Below are 11624 nucleotides of genomic sequence, written 5' to 3'. Positions count from 1 at the left end.
CCAGCCTGGGGCCGTTCCCTCTCACAGAATCACAGAATGATGAGGTTGGAAGAGACCTCTAAGATCATCAAGTCCAACCCATGCCCTAACACCTCAACTAGACTACAGCACCAAGTGCCACGTCCAGTCTTTTTCTAAACCCATCCAGAGATGGTGACTCCACCACCTCCCTGGGAAGACAATTCCAGTACTTTATTATTCTCTCGGTGAAACATTTCTTCCTAACATCCAACCTGTACCTTCCCTGACGTAGCTGGAGGCTGTGTCCTCTTGTTCTGTCAGTGCTGCCCGGGGGAAGAGACCGACCCCACCTGTCCACAGCCTCCCTGCAGGGAGTTGTGGAGAGCCATGAGGTCACCTCTGAGCCTCCTCTTCTCCAGGATAAACACCCCCAGTTCCTCCAAACGTTCCTCACAGGGTTTGTGTTCCCAGCCCCTCTCCAGCCTCGTTGCCTCCTCTGGACGCGCTCAGGAGTCTCAGCGTCCTTCCCAAACTGAGGGGCCAGAGCTGGACACAGCACTCGAGGTGTGCCCTCACCAGCGCCGAGTAGAGGGCAGAATGACCTCCCTGCTCCTGCTGGCCACACCATTCCTGATCCAGGCCAGGAGCCATTGGCCACCAAGGCACACTGCTGGCTCTCCTCCTGTCCCTGTTCCCTGGAGCACAGCCCGACCCCCCGGCTGTCCCCTCCTGGCAGGAGCTGTGCAGAGCCACAAGGTCCCCCCTGAGCCTCCTTCTCTCCAGGCTGAGCCCCGTCCCAGCGCCCTCGCTCCCTCCCCAGCCCGTTCCCGCTCCGCTCCCTCCGGCCCTGCCCGCTCCCGCCCCGCCTCTCCCGGCCCCGGGGCGGCTCCCGCCCGTCCCTCACATAAAGCGGCCGCGCGGTGCTGCCGGCTCCGTGCCCGCTCCATGCGGGACCTGCCGGCTCCGGGATGAGCCCCTGGCAGCAGCGCCCGCCCAACGCCAGCGCGGCCGGCGGGCCGGGCCCGCGGGGGAACGGCACGGGCCGGGCGGCCGAGCGCGGCAGCGCCGTGTCCGTGGCCATCCCGCTGACCATGATGCTGACGGGCATCGTGGGCAATGCCCTGGCCATGCTGCTCGTGTCCCGCAGCTACCGCGCCAAGGGCAGCCGCAGGAAGCGCTCGTTCCTGCTGTGCATCGGCTCCCTGGCGCTCACCGACATGCTGGGCCAGCTGCTCACCAGCCCCGTCGTCATCTCCGTGTACCTGTCGGGCCGGCCCTGGGCGGCCATGGACCCCTCGGGCCGCCTCTGCGACTTCTTCGGCTTCAGCATGACGGTGTTCGGGCTGTGCCCGCTGCTGATCGCCAGCGCCATGGCCGTGGAGCGGGCGCTGGCCATCCGCGCCCCGCACTGGTACGCGAGCCACATGAGCCCGCGGGCCACCGAGCGCGGCCTGGCCGCCATCTGGGCCGCCGGCGTGGCCTTCGCGCTGCTGCCGCTGGCCGGGCTGGGCCGCTACGCGCTGCAGTGGCCCGGCACCTGGTGCTTCATCAGCACGGCCGGCGGCAGCGCCTTCGCCGCCGCCTTCGCCGCGCTGGGGCTGCTGTCCCTCGTGGTCACCGGCGCCTGCAACCTGGCCACCATCGAGGCGCTGGTGTCCCGCTGCCGCGCCAAGGCCGGCGCGGCGCAGCCCGGCTCGCGGTGGGGCCGCATCGCCACCGAGACGCTGCTGCAGCTGCTGGGCATCATGTGCGTGCTGTCGGCCTGCTGGTCACCGCTGCTGGTAGGTCCCGGGCCGCGCGGCGACCCCCGGGCTGCCCTCGGCGGCCTCTGGGGCAGGAGCCAGCGGGGGAGGCTCCGGGGGTCACTGCTCCCGGGGACATCCACGGACAGCGCCTCGGGGGGACCGCGGGGACGGGGACAGAGCCGCGGGTGCAGAGGGTGGGACGGGGTAGGAGAGGAGCTGGGAGAGGTCCCCGAGGAGAGCCGAGTGCAGGGAAACCGGAGATTAAAGGAGGAGAACAAGGTTCTTGTGCGGAGGAGAAAGGGGGGATGTGAGCAGAGGCTCTGGGAGCAGGACGCTGCAGCCAGGTGGGATTTAGGGGCTTTTACTTGCTCCCGCCTTGCAGCAAAACTTCAGACAGTGGTTTTTGAGAAAACGCACAAGCCGTGACTCTGTGAGTGCCTTGTGGCTGGCAGCCCGCTGTGTTGGATTTACAGCAGCCTTCTGGGCTTGTCCAGCCTGCTCTTTAAGGATCTTTGCATTGCTTTCCACTATTTTATTATTCCTTCCTTAAGACCCCCTCCTCCTGGTGCAGGAGTGGGGGAGGCAGAATCCACATCTTTGCTGTGTGGGACCAGGGCACACCCGGGGGTCTGGAATCCCAAAAGGCTGGGTTATTCTGTCAAGGACTAATAGGATTTTAGGAAAATTGGTTCTTGGGCTCTCTGAGCAGGATGGGCTGAAGCTGGTTGAGGAAATGCTGAGGTTATGTGAAAGGTTCTTTCTGGACAGAGAAGGGGTTTTCTTGTCCTGTCACCCCTGAGTGTTCCACCAGCCTTGCAGCATGAGAGGAGAGCCCTGAGATGGGGGAAGCATTTCCTCCTCCCTCATAACCAGGTAAATCAGTAAGGAAGCAGAGATTCCGCTTGGTGGTTTGGTGCCCTGGGCATTTCTGTGGTTTCAGAGGCAGGAGTCAGCCCACAGGCACGAGGGAATTCAGCAGCACTTCCCTTCCCTCGGCAGCAGCAACACTTGGAGGTGTGGAACTTCTTCTGTGGAGTTCTCACAATCCAGACTCATGGCTGCAAGGATATTTTTATAAATACACCTCCATTTTTATACCTTAACCTCCATTTACATGCACCCCAACTTGTTCTGTGCACCTCTGAAGTGCAGGTCAGGAAGTAGAGACCAGATTTTTGGAGAAGTGACCACGGAGAATGCAGAAGCCTTTTCAGTGAAAAGCCAGCTCGTAGCAATCATTTAACCCGTAGCTGCTGCACTCAGCAGTTGTAAGAAACAGAGCTGAAATGGAAATCTGGCACTTTACAGAGGAGTATTTTTTGTTTCTGTGGTTTTTTTTAAATCAACTGAGTTTTGTAACTGAGAACTGATGGATCCTGGCAGCTGCTGCTGTGAGGTAAACAACGCCCTCGCCATACACACGGTATTTTTAGAGCTGATCTGTTGATGCAAACGACAAAATCAACTGTGATTTAGCAGCAGAGGGAAAGCTCTGACATTGTGGCTGTGCTCTGGAGGGCTCCTTGGAGTGTCCTGCACGTCTGGTTCTGTGCTGGCTTGGGAAGGAGGGAGGAGAGCAGACAGTGCAGGAATTGTTTCGTTTTTCCAAGCACACAGGAGCTTGCTGGATTCACAGAGAACACCCCAATCCAGTGTGGTGTTGCTGGTTTCCAGCTCACACTGACCTTCTGTTTGTTTTGGAGCATGCACTGACAGGACACAGGGAATGGCTTCCCAGAGGGCAGGGTTAGATGGGATATTGGGAAGGAATTCCTGGCACAGGTGCCCAGAGCAGCTGGGGCTGCCCCTGGATCCCTGGCAGTGCCCAAGGCCAGGTTGGACACTGGGGCTGGAGCTCCTGGGACAGTGGGAGGTGTCCCTGCCATGGCAGGGGTGGCACTGGGTGTGCTTTAAGGTCACAAACCAGTCTGGGATTCTGGAATTGCCCCTGAGCTGGAGGGAAGCAGACAGATGACGCCGAGGTGAAATGGAGCAAGCTGTTCCTTGATTTCACAGAAACGCCGCTGCAGCACAACCGGGAATTATAATAATAATTTCAGAGTCCCGGGCTACAAAATTATTCCTTCCCAGAGTTGTTCCCAAGTTATTTAAAGCCAAAATGCTCAGAAGTTCTGCTGCTCTTCCTGTTAAAATACTTCTGCTCCTTATCCCTCCTGGCAGACAGAAATTACAGACGTCTAAAACCACACTCATGATAACAGTGAAGTTTTAGCTGCTCTTGTTGAATAAATCCAATCATCAGCATTTTGAGCCAGATTTTTAATGGCATGAATTATGTTGACTTTATTCCACCTGATGTTCCTCTGCCTTGTGCAGGCTTTTAATCCATTTAGAAGACCAATATAGGCCATGATAAACAACCTCTAATGATACCAAACAAACAAAATTTCCAGTAGAGCAGCTGTTGGCCCAACAACTGCTCCAATAAAGGGATATTACGTAATAAAACCAGAAATGAGCAGCAGCTGTGTGCTTGGGAAATGTATTTTTATTAGCCTGGTAGTTTTGGAGCTCCAGCTAAAAAAGAGATGGCAGAGTCTGGACAGGGACAGTGTGTGAAGAGCCAGGGAAGGGGTCAGGTTCTGGCAGTGTGGGTCTGGTGCTCTAGTGGCTCCTGATGTGCTCTGGGTCTGCATCCATGTTTTTACAAAGCTCTACATCCCTGTTTTCACAAGGCTCTATCGATGGCCACTTCTGTCAATGAAATGTCGTGGGTGGAATCTTCAGCTGCTTCTGTTTAAAGAAACAAAAACAATTCTCCTGTGCTGTCCATGCTGCCCTGCCCTCCAGACTCAGCCCAGGCTTTCCAAGGTCAACAATGGTTATTGATCTGGCACCCAAAATATCCCTATGCATGGAAAAATCCTCCCTGGAGCCTCTGCTCCCGGTCACTGTGGCTCCGGCAGTCCCAGCCTTGGGGGACAGCAGCAGCCCAGCTGTGACCTTTGTGGTGACACAGCTCTGAGGAGGCTTCCTGTGGGATTGCAGGTTGGCCTGGCTCTTTCCAAAGGCCAGGACTGGCAGCGATTCCCAGCGCGAATCTGCTCCCTCGGGCTGTTCCCAGCAGTTTTGGGCCTGGCTGCCAGTTTATCTGGGGGCTGGAAGGGCTGGGAGTGCTGGAGGTGCCCCGGGGCAGCGCTGGGGGTGCATCCATGTCCATGGCACTGGGAGCACACACAGCACGATGGACAGCCCCAGTTCCACAGGGATCCCAGGCAGCACGCTCGGACAGCTGGGGCCTCCAAGCCATGCCCAAGAAAGATCTGAGAGCAGAAAAAGGATCTGTTCAGGAAAACGAGGTGTTCAGGAGCCCTCCCACAGAGTCCCAGTCCCGTACAGGCTGGGGTTGGGAGGGACCTTAACCTCATCCAGTTCCACGGGCAGGGACACCTTCCACCAACCATCCCCGGCTGCTCCAAGCCCTGTCTGGGCCGCTTCAGGGATGCAGGGCAGCGCCACAGCCGTGGTGACAGGCAGGCAGCAGCCCCTTACCCGTGTCCCTTCTCCGTGTCCCTCCCCAGATCACCATGCTGAGGATGGTGTCGGAGCCCGCGGCCGGGCCGTGCCGGGGCGGCTCGCAGCGCTGGGAGCTGCGCAGGGAGTGCAACCTGCCGCTGACGGCCGTGCGCCTGGCCTCCCTCAACCAGATCCTGGACCCCTGGGTGTACCTGCTGCTGCGCCGCATCCTGCTGCGCAAGTTCTGCCAGGCCGCCAGCGCCGTGTCCCACTGCTCCAACGCCGAGTGCGGGCACAGGGACAGGGCCCTCACCCTGTCCGAGGAGATCCGCCGCACCGCGGCCCGAGGGGACATCCACCACGGCCTGAGGGGACATCCACCGCGGCCTGAGGGGACATCCACCACGGCCTGAGGGGACATCCACCGCGGCCCGAGGGGACATCCACCATGGCCTGAGGGGACATCCACCATGGCCTGAGGGGACATCCACCACGGCCTGAGGGGACATCCACCATGGCCTGAGGGGACATCCACCGCGGCCTGAGGGGACATCCACCATGGCCTGAGGGGACATCCACCATGGCCTGAGGGGACACTGCACCGCGGCCTGAGGGGACATCCACCATGGCCTGAGGGGACATCCACCGCGGCCTGAGGGGACATCCACCACGGCCTGAGGGGACATCCACCATGGCCTGAGGGGACACTGCACCGCGGCCTGAGGGGACATCCACCACGGCCTGAGGGGACACTGCACCGCGGCCTGAGGGGACATCCACCATGGCCTGAGGGGACACTGCACCGCGGCCTGAGGGGACATCCACCATGGCCTGAGGGGACATCCACCATGGCCCGAGGGGACATCCACCATGGCCTGAGGGGACATCCACCATGGCCCGAGGGGACATCCACCATGGCCTGAGGGGACACTGCACCGCGGCCTGAGGGGACATCCACCACGGCCTGAGGGGACATCCACCACGGCCTGAGGGGACATCCACCATGGCCTGAGGGGACATCCACACTGGCCTGAGGGGACATCCACCATGGCTTGAGGGGACATCCACACTGGCCTGAGGGGACACTGCACTGCGGCCTGAGGGGACATCCACCATGGCCTGAGGGGACATCCACAGCGGCCCAAGAGGACATCCACGCTGGCCCGAGGGGGACATCCCACAAGGTCCTGAGGGGACACCCACCGCGGCCCAAGGGCACATCCACAGCGGCCCAAGAGGACATCCACGCTGGCCCGAGGGGGACATCCCACAAGGTCCTGAGTGGACACTGCACCGCGGCCTGAGGGGACATCCACAGCGGTCCAAGGGGACATCCACAGTTCCTGAGGGGACATCCACAGCGGCCCGAGGAGACATCCACAGTTCCTGAGGGGACATCCCCACAGCCCTGGGAGCTGAGGCGCACCTGGAAGCCCTCCTGGGAATCTGCTCCGTGCTGGCACCCCCTCACGGTGTCACTTCTTGGACCCAGAGTGCCAAATTCTTACTGCAGGATGCCAGAAGCGCTGGGATACAGCAGGACAGGATGCTCCATGGTCACTGGTGGCTGAGCTGGGATGAGGACATTCCACGGTGCCTCATGGCAGAATGAGATAAAGACATTCCATGGTCACTGCAGAACGGGATGAGGACATTCAATAGTCACTGCCACTCGTGGCTGAGATGAGCAGTGGGAGGTCTTGTGGGCCTAAAGTAGAGCCTGATGGGGCCTCTCTTGCTCTAAGGTGGAAAAAAATTACTTTGCTGACAGGCAACAGATTCTGGAGATGGATCTACTGAAGGGACTCACTCCTGAGAATGTTTAGTACTAACTTTGTCTCCTTCAGACAGTCCTTCCTCCTTTTTTCTTGAGGGGCAAGGGGAGACAGAGAAACCACAGGAACAAGGGGAAAAAAATTTTGATTGGATTTCAGTGTCTTAAAACTGAGCAGAGGTTGTGGCAGTGATGGAAAACCCATCCCTTCCAAGAACTGAAGGCAGCTCGAGAGTCCTGAACCACAGATGTGTCCTGATAAACACTCGTCCACGTGGCAGCTGAAGGGAGCTTGAGGAGGATTAGCAGTCCCAATCCATTTGTGCCACATCTGGGGCTTGTTTTTTAAAAAGCTGTGTCTTAACGCATTTTCTTCACCCTTTTGAAGCTGATGGCCTCTCATGTCTCCTGTTTTGTGGCCTTCTGGGTGAAGTTAAATGCAAATACAATAAAATATACTTGATATTCCATGTGCCAGGTACTGTGGAATTCAGGGGTCTTACAAGCAAATGAAGTCCTGTATCTGTGAGGAATTTATTGCACAAAACCTTTGCTTTTGCTCTATTTAATTTGTTTATAAAAGTAACTCCTCAGCAAAGAATCTGTGCCTTCACTTTTTTTCTGCATTGTCTGATTCTTGTCCACATAAATCTGGTTTTATCCAGGTGATGTCTGAGTCCAGCCTAAAAGCCAAGGTTTAGCTTTAATTGAAGACCCAGCCTAAAACTAATGGATGAAAAGCATTTTTTAGTTAGAGTTGCTGGGCCCTGCTCTGTGCTGAGCTAGTCCTGGGTGTAACAGCTGCAGGTTCATCAGTGCTTCAGTTACTGGGTGGTGCTTTGAGGGAAAATACACGCTCTTTCTGCTTTAAAAAGTGCCTTGCTGTAGTCAGACTGTTTTGCTGGAATGATTTGGGGCTGGAAAAAGCCTGTGGTGTGCAGAGGATCCCTGTTGTTCCCTCTGTGTACTTTTCCTTTGGGAAAGAGCTCAGCAGAGCCGCTCGCTTGTGAAATATGTCGGGATGACCTCAGCTGCCTGCATCAGCCCTGGCCGGCACATTCCTGGCGCCGGGATTGTCTGGGATCAGGCTGGGATGGAGAGGAGTTCTGGGAGGAACAGGGAATCCACCCCTGGGATCCGCTCCTTTATAGGAAGAGCGGGGTGCTGTGTCTCTGAGCACCATGGATCCTGCATAAAAAACCAGGAATGTGACAGTGGAAGGGTCCTCAAGGGATTCAGGGCAGCTGATTCTTAATTTTGGGGTGGTTTCTCTCCAGTTCACATAAAACAATGTCTTTTTCATGCATATTCACAGCGTTTGGGATGGGCACTTCTGTCCCTCCCTGCTGGGGTAAAATTAAGAAGCTTCTTCATCAAAATGGGAAGGGATGGGAGCTTTGTCCAGATGGGAAGGGATGGGAGCCTTGTCCAAATGGGAAGGGATGGGAGCTTTGTCCAGATGGGAAGGGATGGGAGCCTTGTCCAAATGGGAAGGGATGGGAGCTTTGTCCCAGTGGGAAGGGATGGGAGCTTTGCTCAAATGGGAAGGGATGGGAGCTTTGTCCCGATAGGAAGGGATGGGAGCTTTGTCCCAGTGGGAAGGGATGGGAGCTTTGTCCCAGTGGGAAGGGATGGGAGCTTTGTCCAGATGGGAAGGGATGGGAGCTTTGTCCAGATGGGAAGGGATGGGAGCTTTGTCCAGATGGGAAGGGACGGGAGCTTTACTCAAATGGGAAGGGACGGGAGCTTTACTCAAATGGGAAGGGACGGGAGCTTTTCTCAAATGGGAAGGGATGGAAGCTTTGTCCAGATGGGAAGGGATGGGAGCTTTACTCAAATGGGAAGGGATGGGAGCTTTGTCCCGATGGGAAGGGATGGGAGCTTTACTCAAATGGGAAGGGATGGGAGCTTCCCGTTTGTTTACAGGAGAGGAGGAGTGGGAGCTCTGCCCTCCAGCCATGGCTCTGTGAGGGGCTGCCCTTCCTAAACCCGATCCAAGGAGCTGGAGTGCCCCTGGGAGCTTCTGTTGCCATGTTCATGGCACGGGAAGCTGTGTTCGTGGTGTGTGTCTTTAACGATGCCTTTTCAGCCTGCTCTCTCTGTGTTGTTCCTCTGCCTGAGGCACTTTGGGAGCTGTAGGGTGCCTACAGAAGATCCACCTGGACATGATGGTTTGCCTGCAAGCCACTCCTGTGTGTCCCAAAGCCGAGCGTGTTGGACCAGTGAGAATAAAAACCGGAGTGACCCTGGCAGTGCTGGGTTTGCAGGAGCTGCTGGAGGTGGGGCCAGAGCAGATGTTATCTGCCCGCTGATCCAGGAACTACCTGTGGGAGCTGCTCTGCTGGGAATTCCAGCCCAGAGATCCCTGGGGAGCACAGCACCTGGACCCCAGTCCAGGGATCCCTGGGGAGCACAGCACCTGGACCCCAGCCCCAAACCAGCCCAGGGATCCATTGGGGAGCACATCACCTGGACCCCAGCCCCAAACCAGCCCAGGGATCCATTGGGGAGCACAGCACCTGGCCCCCAACCCCAAACCAGCCCAGGGATCCATTGGGGAGCACATCACCTGGACCCCAGCCCCAAACCAGCCCAGGGATCCATTGGGGAGCACAGCACCTGGACCCCAGCCCCAAACCAGCCCAGGGATCCATTGGGGAGCACATCACCTGGCCCCCAAACCCAAACCAGCCCAGGGATCCATTGGGGAGCACAACACCTGGACCCCAGCCCCAAACCAGCCCAGGGATCCCTGGGGAGCACAGCACCTGGACCCCAGCCCCAAACCAGCCCAGGGATCCCTGGAGAGCACAACACCTGGACCCCAGCCCCAAACCAGCCCAGGGATCCCTGGGGAGCACAGCACCTGCACCCCAACCCCAAACCAGCCCAGGGATCCCTGGGGAGCACAGCACCTGCACCCCAACCCCAAACCAGCCCAGGGATCCCTGGAGAGCACAACACCTGGACCCCAGCCCCAAACCAGCCCAGGGATCCCTGGGGAGCACAGCACCTGCACCCCAACCCCAAACCAGCCCAGGGATCCATTGGGGAGCACAACACCTGGACCCCAGCCCCAAACCAGCCCAGGGATCCCTGGGGAGCACAGCACCTGCACCCCAACCCCAAACCAGCCCAGGGATCCATTGGGGAGCACAGCACCTGGACCCCAGCCCCAAACCAGACCAGGGATCCATTGGGGAGCACAGCACCTGCACCCCAACCCCAAACCAGCCCAGGGATCCCTGGGGAGCACAACACCTGGACCCCAGCCCCAAACCAGCCCAGGGATCCCTGGGGAGCACAGCACCTGGACCCCAGCCCCAAACCAGCCCAGGGATCCATTGGGGAGCACAGCACCTGGACCCCAACCCCAAACCAGCCCAGGGATCCATTGGGGAGCACAGCACCTGGACCCCAGCCCCAAACCAGCCCAGGGATCCATTGGGGAGCACAGCACCTGGACCCCAACCCCAAACCAGCCCAGGGATCCATTGGGGAGCACAGCACCTGCACCCCAACCCCACACCCACCTCAGGCTCTGCAGTATCCCAGCAGAGGTGAATCATCTGCAACCCCCCTGCCAAGGCTGTTCCCATGTTTTTATCCCATTATTCCTATTATTTTACTGGTTTTTTGCATTTTGGAATTTTAATGGGAATTTTGTGAGCTCCTCAGGCAGGTTGACACAGGGGACAAGCACTCTGGGATGGGCAGCCCAGCCCAGCAGAATGGGAAATCCCTGATTGCCACAGAGTCTGAACTAACACAGGAGCTCCAGACAGGCAAATCCCAAAATCCCTGAGGTTGGAAAAGCCCTCCCAGACCACTGAGTCCAACCAGTGACCAATCTCGAGCTTGTCCCCAGTCTAGAGCGCTGAGTGCCACATACAGGCCTTCCCTGGACGCCTCCAGGGATGGGAACTCCACAAAATCCCAAATTAAATTTCCCAGGTGATGCCAGGAACACCTCAGAGACAGCCCCAGCCCCCACTGAACAGCTGGGTTTGAGTTCCCCTTTATCAGTTTGATCTCAGTTTTTTTTAAAAAAAAGCAACAAAAGGCAACACAGAATTCAGGTATGAAAATGAGCAGAACACAGGAGAGCTGTGAAGGCAGAGACAGAGCTGGGACCACAAAAGGCAAATCTCTCTGATCTTCAGCAGCAGCAGGAAGAGCCTGAGCTGATAGGTTTGGTTGCCCAGAGACAGCAGAAGGCTCCCCAGAATTGTGCTGTCAGGACAAACGGCTCCTTCCAGGTGCACCACGCTCTGCCCAGGGTTACAGGAGCCTTGGAGGGATCCCACAGAATCCCAGACTGGGCTGGGCTGGGAGGGACCTTAAATCCCACCCAGTGCCACCCCTGCCCTGGCAGGGACACCTCCCACTGTCCCAGGCTGCTCCAGCCCCAGTGTCCAGCCTGGCCCTGGGCACTGCCAGGGATCCAGGGGCAGCCCCAGCCGCTCTGGGAATTCTAGTCCAGGGCCTGCCCACCCTCACAAGGAGGAGTTCCTTCCCAGTATCCCTCCATCCCTGTGTTACAAAAGTGTGTTTTCCAGGATCACACCCTGCTCCAGGTCCCTCATGGAGTTTCCACCCCGCTCCAGTGCCTTCCCCGGCACACTTCCCAGACCTGCTGAGGGCTGCAGGATGGGCCAGGTGTGTCC

At 58.0% G+C, this 11624-nt stretch overlaps 1 protein-coding gene across 1 annotated transcript; it reads left to right on the top strand.

The window, feature by feature from the left end:
- The first annotated feature begins 891 nt into the window (after positions 1-891).
- On the top strand, positions 892-5596 carry PTGER3 (prostaglandin E receptor 3). The gene is made up of 2 exons (XM_068199064.1): positions 892-1742; positions 5249-5596. The coding sequence occupies exons 1-2, from the start codon at positions 930-932 to the stop codon at positions 5594-5596; spliced, it is 1161 nt and encodes a 386-aa protein (XP_068055165.1). The 5' UTR covers positions 892-929.
- The last annotated feature ends 6028 nt before the right edge of the window (positions 5597-11624 follow it).

Source organism: Anomalospiza imberbis, chromosome 9 (assembly GCF_031753505.1).
Source record: "Anomalospiza imberbis isolate Cuckoo-Finch-1a 21T00152 chromosome 9, ASM3175350v1, whole genome shotgun sequence".
NCBI lineage: Eukaryota > Metazoa > Chordata > Aves > Passeriformes > Viduidae > Anomalospiza > Anomalospiza imberbis.
Note: the sequence above shows the minus strand (reverse complement) of the source record. Positions and strands in the feature narration are given on the sequence as shown.